Source organism: Pholis gunnellus, assembly GCF_910591455.1.
Source record: "Pholis gunnellus genome assembly, chromosome: 6".
Taxonomy (NCBI): domain Eukaryota; kingdom Metazoa; phylum Chordata; class Actinopteri; order Perciformes; family Pholidae; genus Pholis; species Pholis gunnellus.
The window spans coordinates 23,108,202-23,118,331 of NC_136532.1; the positions used below are offsets into that span (position 1 = coordinate 23,108,202).

Genomic DNA, 10,130 nt, shown 5'->3' on the forward strand with positions numbered 1-10,130 from the left:
AGCCTAGACCGCATGCTAGCGTCATTAGCATGTTGGCATCGATGGCTAGCTTGATATTATAACCATCACCATGTATATACAATAGGCTATGTAGCCAGACCCAGACATGAATTATACATCAAGCTAGTTGACATCTGTCACACTCAGATACAATATTTACCTCGGCAGACAATCCGTTGAACTTGAAGATCTGAAGACTGAACTCGTGAACTGTTTTTTGATTCGTGGAGAAAGTATTTTGAGTATTTTAAATACAAAATTAAGTATTTTGTTACAAATTACGTTCGACTTTTAATCGGCCCTATCAAATACAAATTACTAAATACTCAAAAGTAATTGAAATACGTATTTCAAAGACAAGTATTAGAAATACTGCCCATCTCTGTGTGTGCGGAGGTGCTGTACCTGAACAGGTCAGCTGAGGGGTGTGAACGCCACATCATCTGCTGCCCGTGGATCTCCTCAACGAAAGGTCTCTGCGCCAGGAGGGCTTGAAGTGTGGCGTTCATGTAGCAGGTCATGACGGCAGCTTCTTCCTCAAACTCCACACTGATGATAAAGAAAAACACAGATGTTTATTCTAATGTGTGGTCCAGTATATATGGTTGTTGTTGTTGTTGTGTTTTCTTATTATTTGATCATTGTTTTGTGTAGTTATTTACAGACTGAAAACAATATTTAAAATGTAACTGAAAAAGAAAAGATGTGAGTAAAGGTAAAATGCCACGTCAGGCTCCTAATCTAGCAACTCACTTGATTGCGTGAGTGTTAAAAAAGAATGACACAGAGATATTAAGTTAAAGGGTTTCACACTTAGGTTTCCTGCCACACCTGTACATCTCTACACCCAAAGCATAAAACCGTCTGTGGTTGTGCATTTCATACCCTTTGCAGGTCCTGGTGCTCAACATCTGGAAGGCGGTGTGAGCATTGACCGGGCAGGAGTAACTGTAGCTCATGTTGACTGCTGTCGTCTGCAGGTCGGGGACAGAGACGTCAGGTTGTCCAGAACACAGCTGAGGAACTCGTGGGCGAAGTATTCAAGTGTTGTGTATTGTCATTGAAAAGCGTACTAACTTTCTGACTGTCGTCCAAAAACTCTTGGTTGAAATCGGCGACAGTACTTTTAAATCAGGTTTTAACTTTAAAATTACCTTTTAATTAAGGTCAGTGTAGGGATGACAAATGTTCGCAGCAATATGTGTATTCTAGTAGTGTAGAATGTGTCAGAATGACATCATTCAGTATTCACAGTTATATCACAGTTCCAGAACTTAGAACCAGTTAATAAGTAGGTGAAAGTTCACCAGGTCAAAAATATATATATAAACAAACTTAAACAGAGATTACGATATATTCAGGGAAATATATAAAAATAATAAATAAATGATTATAAAATTGCAATTTTTTGTTGTTTTTGAGGTTCCAAACGCACTTTTTTGATAGTATCCAAAGTATTAAAAAAAATACATTATGTGTACATCCACTGTAAAAAAATGAAGTAATAGTATAATACAGATCCCAAATGCAGTGTGTTTTCCCCTTGAAGCACCCCTACCTGTATCTAAGAAAAGCTGAGACCCCCCCCCCCCCCCCCCCCCCCCCTATTCTCTGATATCATCACCCAAAAAAGCAGCAAATTCACAAACAACACCCTCAATTGAAACAAATTCACCTCAGAACAGACTAACACTGGCGCAGCTTCGTGATCTTTGACCCCAAGTTGGGAACCACTGCCCAAATAAATCCTGTTCCTCTCCCTCTTGAGTCAAAGCGACGTGTTTCAGTGTGGATATTTCACATGAACCTGAATTCCTGAGCTCTGTGTCTTACATGAAAAGTGTAGGAATCATCTCACCCAGTGATACATGGATCTGAAATCACGACTATTAGCTTCAAATATTACAGAATGTGTTCATCTTGCAGTGCTGGTAGTTTACTCAGACCCGCGGCGATGTAATGTAATGTGCACTCGTGCACTGCGCCATTTATGTCAGGACATGTACCAAAATAAACACGAGGCGAAGTTTTGTCAGATGTATATATAAGTGTAGTCCCTGGGCAGGCAGACAGAACACGACGACAAAATGCTACAGATACCAACTGACATTTACAATAAATCTCATATTGTCGTTGCTATCATTCAGCCCAGCGGCAAAGACTTTATAGAAACCACTGTCACTCTTACTGTTAGCTACCTTACGCTAACTAGCATCACTCAAAACACTGGATGTCGGTCGTTTTTCCTCAAAACACCGCTTCTTACACTTTTATCATGTGTTTGAAATTATGAGTGTACACCATTCTCATATTAATAATAACAAGTTATCTCCCAGTAAAAACAAACTCTTATTTTTTTCTTTCTGGCAAATAAATTGAGCTAAATGTTTCAACCCCATCTGTGCTTCAGTCTCGGTTTAAAGCTCAACGTTGCTGTTCACCTGATGGATAGCTAACCTTGCTAAGGCTACTTGAGCTCGAGCTAGCTAACTTCACAGAGCTAGCTCAAATATCAGCAACCTAATGTAACGAAACAGACCAAGTGAAACATTATCTGAGATGTAAACAGTTCAATAATCATGAAGACAAAACAATAATGGAGACTTTCGGGTGATAAGCTTAACTTTATGTTGCTCAGAAGGATGAACTGAAGCTGTTGTGTCCAAAGTCACATTCAGGAGCAGTTGGTCATGTCTTGTCACTCAAAAGTGACTTTTAGGCAATAAGCAGTTTGAATAATAAAACATATATATCATCATTACAGACACGTTAACCTACAATAGTACGATGTAGATGGATTGAGGTTCACTGAACTTGTATAGAGAAGTATGTATCCACCTCTTCTGTTAGTCTGCTGTTATTGTTAATTTATGGCATTAACTGTTAATTTACGGCATTCACTGTTAATTTATATGCGAAGGATGAACATTGATGTGACAGTTGTTATGAAATACTGTAAGATACCGTTGAAAATCCACAATAAATTCACAGCAATTCGTTCCAGGGTATTATATCTCCTCTTAGCTTTAGAAATTCAGAATAAGAGAAGTACTGGCAATTGTTTTTTTTCCCCCTACTTTATGCTCTGGCTGCGTGGATTTAGGACCTTGAGGATACCAGTTGTTTCCCTGACGCCAGCAGCAGCAGCAGCAGTCTACAGCGTGATACAGCAGCAGCAGCGCAGAAAAGTTGAGCCAGTCGAACCAGATTTTGCGCACGGACTCACCACACCGGTGGATCAGGCGCGATGGGAGCTTCGCAGGCGCACCCCGAGCACAAGTACCAGGACCTGGTGGATAAAACAGGGTGTAAGTAGTACAACTCTTCTGTATTAAGACTATTGAGAAGTGCTGATTCAGTGTACGAAGCTGGTGTATTATCGTTCAGTTTTGAGGTGTAAAAGTCTGGTGGAAGTGACACAATGAAATAAAAGATAATACAGATGAAGGGACAAATGGAAACCTTTGCCATTGCAACCTGTGATATTTACAGAGTAAAATGCTGCTGGCATCAGCAAACGAGGTAACACCTTATCATGTAAACGCCACCCGTTAAACAAATACATGTAATTCAGCTTCACATTGATTTAAAGCTGGTAACACCAGTAGTTTTTTATTAAATTGCTATATGCTTGCTTATATATTTAATAGACAATCCATTATATGAGATTACTATTTTTGTAGCTCCATTCATTTGTGTTGAAATAATTCGTGGGGGCCATGAGTTGGTCCAACTGCAATAAACGCACTTTCAACAGAACGTATTTACTGTCATAAACCTCTCTCACTTCCTCCCATACTGTATGTGAGGCCATGAAAGAAATGAAACAACAAGCAGACAGAAACAGCAGAAGTGTGTAGATCTATTTTTAGAAAGGACAGGATTCTGATGTGAAGCTTTTTGCATGCAGTGGCATGCAGAGTTTGAGCAGCAGGGATAAGGTTTTTATCCCAAGCTGAGGCCAACTTTATTGATTCTACTATGGGTGAGACTTTGAACTATTTTATTGCCTTCATTTCCTCAAGGTGGGTCTTGGACCCCATCTCATTCTGGACTCAGTGTTTTCTTTTTTTATGGTTATGTCTCTTCTTGACGCTCTGATGAAATGTTTCATTGCACTCACACGTCCTGGTGGTAGAGCACAGACCAACTATTCTATTGTTGTTGTCTTTTACGCTCTAATAATTGCTCCATGGTATTATTGTCGTTAATTTTGTGTTGATCCTGCACATGTAATAGAGACGCCGCCCACTCCGACATACAAACTTGTTTCTGCATGAGGCTGTTGTTTGTCTCTGCATATTCTTCACCCCACACTCAGCAGCTGCAGTTGCTACTGAAAACACCCTCTTAGAACTACTGGAAAAAAGGTCAAAATAAACACAATGTTTTTACCGAAACAATTGAAAATGCCAAACCCATGTGCAGGAGGAGCCAGATTATGATGTGTGAACCTTTCAGTGTGTGCTCACTAGTGAGCTAATGATTAAAGGAACCCTTTGAAATGGCATAAAAAGACAATCGCAGTACAACACGATTGTTGTATGCTTGTTTGCTTTTCCAATAAACCGATAGCAGAGAGAGTCTCAGAGAGTACTTGATTAGATTAATACAAACAAATCTCACTGTTTAATCATAATCCAGTATATTACAATTAAATGAAAATCAAGAAAACATTGAACAACAACCGCGATCTTCTGTTTATTATTACGTTGGACGTCGCTAAAAAACAATTGATGTAGTTTGCGAGGCCTTCTGTTGGGTGTGGAGTAATTATGGGTGTATCATTGGCATACTCTCATGTTGTTGGTGTTTGTTTCTTTGCAGTTTCACTGGAACAGATCAAAAACCTTTCCAAAAGATTCCAGCAGCTGAGTGGAAATGAAGAGACAATAAGGTAGTTTAAAAAAATAAATCCAACATGTGACAAAGCTCTGCTGGTAAGCTACACGTGGTTTGAATGGAAACCATTCAGCATTTTGCATCACCACTAAAGAGGAAATACTCCCTGCAAGGTGACTGGAGTTATGAATTGTGGGCATTTCTGGCATCACTGGCACCGACACAAACGAGCAACATGTCGATGCATAAAGGACACAGCTGACACACACTCACACACACACACACACACACACACTCACACACACACACAAACAGCCAAAGTGGCATGCTGGTAGTTACAGATCACAAGTTCCTTCCCTTTAAAAGGAAAGCGGTAACACGTGTTGTACATAGCAGGTATTTATTTACAATTTGCTTTCATTTTACTTCCCATAAATAACATCCAGGGTTATTGCAGCATGCTGGTACTGTCCGTTTTATGTTAATGGATTTTCTATTGTCGCACTGCAGTAGAGAAAACTTGGAGAGCATACCAGCCCTCGCCAACAACCCAATCAGAGAGCAAATTATTGGAGCTTTCTTTGATAAAAGGTGAGTGCAGTCATATTACACCACACCCTCTCTGTCCACCAACTGATATTGGCACTATCGGGATTTTGTGAAAAGTAGACCTACCAGTCTTCATTATTATTACTTGTAAAAGATGACATTTCTCAACCAACTTGTATGGTAAATATTAAATATAAGATATTAGCCTGATGGAAGTTTCTTCCTGACAACAACTGCATAAACACAATCTGTAAATGCTGTGTTGTTTTATGATTTTGTTATGTGGTGAATAATAATTCCTAATGTTTCTAAATTAAAACCTAATTTGAGAGAGTACTTTCACATTATGGAACATATTCTCATTACCTTTCTTGCCGAGAGTTAGATGAGAAGGCCGATACCACTCTCATGCTTGTACATTGAGTAGGAAGTAGGTTAGCGTTAAGACTGAAAACGAGGGGAAACAGCTAGCTAGCTAGCTAACCATAACTCTACTTACATTTTGTTAGGTTAGCTTCATATTTACCTTACAGACACAAGAGGGATTCTATTCTGTTAAAGACATAAGGTATCTGTGTCTTCTGAAATTAAATAAGTGTAGTGGGTCACCTTTACTATGAAAGGTTTTGAGTAGCATTAGTTAGCATAGTAGCTACAGGCTAGTTGGTGAGCTAACTGATGGATGGATCATTTCAATTTGTGAGTTTTAAGGTGCGTTAACCACAGGGATGTCAACCTCTTGAGAGTTTAGTGCTTTCATCTGTTTGTTGAGTCAAATGAAAACAATGCCGTTCAAACATTAGCAGCACAAAATGCCTCTTGTACTGAGATGGCTGATAATGTGGGTTTCAGTCTCCCTTCTCTAGAAATGTGTAATCCACAAATTAATTAAAGGATACAACATCTGACTGCGTGATTTATGGTTGCAAAGAGACAGTTGTTGACATTGTAAAACCAGCACTTCTTCACGTTTGGAAAGCCTAACACGGCAAACCACAATATGAACTGTCCAATAAACAAACTGTCAGTTCACATGACTTTTGTACACAAAATTGAACACAAGTCATGTGCACAATGGGAACATAAATGCACTAACACCTGACTAAATCATTTGAGAAAATGAGATTCTTTGGGCATCATCGACCCCATATAATCAAATGATCAAAATGTCATATTTTCAGGGCAAATGTCAAGATCTTTCAAAAACAGAACACTTGCAATCTGCATATGGTCTAATTACAGTTAGGCCACTTGAGAAAATTGTTGTTGGAGCCACGTTGCTTGAATTTTGTTTCATAATTCCTAAACCTCGATGTGTGACCCAGGAACCAGCATCAGGTAGCGGTGGGCTCCTGCGAGGAGATTGGCTTCGAGCAGTTCCTCATGGTCATGTCCCACTTCCGCCCTCCAACCTTGAAGACGACGGTGGAGGAGAAGGAAGCTATGAGGAAAGAGAAGCTTCGCTGTAAGACACTTCACTTTAATAACAGTATTAGATACAATCAGATGTACCTGTTGGGTAAGATTCTCAGCCGTTAGTCTACGACAAAAGCTTTCGTCTCCCGTGTCTCCCTTATGTCGTGTGCCTCAATTACAAAATACCAGGAAAAAGGCGCCATCCAGTGTAGACAACACATCGGTGATGTGATGTTATTCCTATCACCACTGATATGCCTCGAAGAGTGTGGCGATGCATGTGTGAGCACCGGATCTCTCACTGCATGTCGGCTATCTCATTGGAGAGGCGTGTAGGTATTCTCGGCTCGGTTGGGAACAGGGCCAGAACAGCAGCTTCACAATCCCACCTGTCACAAGTAGAATGGGATCATTTGTAGTCACCAAGTCAGGACCCCAAATTAGCCTCAGATATCATCAAGCCATTAGATTATACTCGGTTTATGTAGATTCATTCCAGGATGAAGACATTTACATTTGAGGTTTGTCTTCTTCCCCTCAACCATAGATTGCTAAACCGAGATTGTACACATTCCTGAACAAATTTGTTTATTCAAATTAAAACAAATGTACAGACAGAATGAGGCCATTGTCAGGTGTTCCAGGTAAGATATCATTTGGGTATGTCCTCAGCCGACTCTTACGCTTTAGATGCTATTCAAACAAGTTAGACTCACTTTGTTTCAAGTCATTCCTGATTCATGCGGTTGGGACTACCTGACCTAACTCATATGATAATAGATGAGTGTTGTGCTGTACTTGATGGGTGCATTAAGGACACAGGATGCATATAAAATGTGCAGAGTGGACAGTGCTAAATGCAGGTGGCAGGAGGGACAGATTAGGGGGATTAGTGCCAATTTGTGCCCTGGGTCGTCCAAGCAGGTAAATCTTGCAATGCATAACATCTACTTAGCCGACTAATAGCAGCCATGGCCCTGTCTCACAGTGCAAAATATCTGTAGCGCCATTGGTTTGTAGTCTTCTGAGGGAAGAATTCTCTCTTGCTAAATTTCTCTTTTTATTTGTTGTTAAAAAATATTACGACCAAAAATAACAATGACATTTTGAGTTTAAAAGAAGCCACAGTTTTTGGCCTAGGAGGCTGACATTTGGCATGGAGGTCAAGTGTTACACAACAAAAACAGTTATGTAAAATGATTCAAAACATTTACTCACGTACTGTACATGAGTTCAAATTAGTAGCGTTTTGTCACATTTCAGCTTATGAGTTGTCACCAAAAACTATTTAAGGCCCAAATAAGTAACATCACTTGAATCAAAACTTGAACACAGTACTTTTACTTGCAGTGGATTAAGTTTACTTTGTTGTATTGGTACTTTTACTTAATTAAGTCAAGGATTCAAAAACTTCCCCCACTTCCACTGCCAAACATGTGTCAACTCTGGTATTTCCTTGTTTTCTAATCCGTCTGTGTTGTTTTGCACTGCTCAAGACAAAAGGGGGAAAAAGATAGTACGTTTGGGCTGTACTCTCACAAGTTCCTCGTAGAATAAATGGAGGTTTTGGGGGTTTTCAAGGGGCTGAATCTTGTAAATGTCACTGTTATTGAAAGTAGTGGCATTTGAAAGGGGATTTGTTGCCTCGGTGTGTTTCTTTACATTCAGTGGTGATTCTCATGTGGCCTGAATGTAACCGGATTTGTTATTCTGCGCCGTGTCTCTACATCTTGAACATTCCTCTAATCACAACTTCCTCAGGTCTATTAGTAAGATCCTCTCCTCTTAGATTTTCTTAGATTTCTAGTTCCTTAGAAATCAGACTAACCTCAAAATTGTTCTGTTCCATCCCAGTCCTATTCAACATGCATGACACAGACAATGATGGCACCATCACTCTGGTGGAGTACAGGAAGGTAAGATAACGTAATCACATATATCTCAATGAAAGGCTGGAATGATTATGTGCCTTTTTATACTTGAACATAATGTTGTCTGTGAAAAGAAGTGATTCAAAATTCAATTATAGTAGAGTCATTGTATAGCGGCTATACAATGACTCTTTGGACGACACTATAGCCTGTCGAAAAGAGGCATAACAAGTATAGTACGCTTAAAAAAGTTAAAGTATAGTATGTAATGTCATAGAATGTGTCAATAACTCAAATATTGTAATAAAAAGCATCATGAAAAAGTCATAGAATAGAATAACATAGCATAAAAATGCAATATTATATGCTATGAAAATGTCCGGACCAAAAAAGTCATTCTATATCATGTCAGAAAGAATGTCATAAAACATGTAAGTCATAAAAGTGATAGTGTAATATGGCACAAACATGTCAGAATACCTCTTACTGTCATTTGAAAGTGTCCACCTCTGAAGGTTTTAAAGACGAACGACGTTCTTCTCGTTGCAGGTGGTGGAAGAACTTTTGTCAAAAGGTGAAGCCATCGGGCAGGAAGCTGCCAAGGCGATAGCGGATGCTGCCATGTTGGAAGTGGCGAGCATAAATGTTCCCCACATGGTAACGGAGCGCTCCACGACTAAACTCTCACAACTAAACTCTCACAGACGCACATCTGCTGCAAGTAACACATTTCTCATTTCAGGCCCCAGACGAGTTCTATGAAGGAATCACGTTTGAGCATTTTGAAGAGGTTTGCACTTACACAATTTTTTAATCATCAAAAAGAATTTGATTCCTTTTTCTCTTGCTGTCACTTACTTATGACAGCATTTTTGTTATCTGCCCACAGATTTTGAAAGGACTTGAAATGGAGACGAGGATGCACATTCGCTTTTTAGACGTAGACACCACAACGATGGGTTGTGGGAAATCCACCTCTTGAAATGCTCATGTTGCTCGAGTCTTTCCAGTCCTTAAATGGGATGAAGCCAAACACTTGATGTGCACGAATATATTTTTGGATTGCGGGAAATAATTCCAGACCAAGTACCATACTATGAATACATTTTTATACGAATGAAAAGGAAGGTAGAAGTATTTTGGAGTCAGAGGACATTATCTCCTATAGTTCACTTTTAAGCCTGAAGAATTCAGTTTTTTAATCATTGTGATCCTACAAGTATCACATATTTCAAAAAGATTTGTTTTCCATCTCTACGTAACTCCTTTATGTACCCAGCATGCAATGTGAAGGATGCGTTCTCGTTCAGTCTAAAGGTTCACGTGTTAGATGAAGTCAGACATGCTGTTCAGACACACACCGTTCGTCTGCAGCTCCAGAACAGCTACAGGTTCAGTTGATCTATTCCGCTGAGATGCTGTGGAACCAACCGCTGCTGGGAAAATCCACTG

At 39.6% G+C, this 10,130-nt stretch overlaps 1 protein-coding gene across 2 annotated transcripts; it reads left to right on the forward strand.

Moving 5' to 3' along the window:
- The first annotated feature begins 3,167 nt into the window (after nt 1-3,167).
- Nucleotides 3,168-9,696, forward strand: tesca (tescalcin a). Of its 2 annotated transcripts, none has more exons than XM_079161730.1 (8): nt 3,168-3,308; nt 4,828-4,897; nt 5,353-5,433; nt 6,717-6,856; nt 8,662-8,723; nt 9,228-9,335; nt 9,421-9,468; nt 9,568-9,696. In XM_079161730.1, the coding sequence occupies exons 1-8, from the start codon at nt 3,248-3,250 to the stop codon at nt 9,658-9,660; spliced, it is 663 nt and encodes a 220-aa protein (XP_079017856.1). In that variant the 5' UTR covers nt 3,168-3,247; the 3' UTR covers nt 9,661-9,696. The 2 variants fall into 2 exon arrangements, with proteins under 2 accessions (XP_079017856.1, XP_079017857.1); XM_079161731.1 differs by having other exon boundaries at nt 9,546-9,675.
- Nucleotides 9,697-10,130: the final 434 nt, after the last annotated feature.

Bases quoted from the DNA above. Each gene is read 5' to 3' on its own strand.
- tesca (XM_079161730.1), top strand. From the start codon at position 3,248: ATGGGAGCTTCGCAGGCGCACCCCGAGCACAAGTACCAGGACCTGGTG. The intron at 3,309-4,827 runs GTAAGTAGTACA...GTTTCTTTGCAG, and splicing joins CCTGGTGGATAAAACAGGGT to TTTCACTGGAACAGATCAAA. The intron at 5,434-6,716 runs GTGAGTGCAGTC...TGTGTGACCCAG, and splicing joins GGAGCTTTCTTTGATAAAAG to GAACCAGCATCAGGTAGCGG.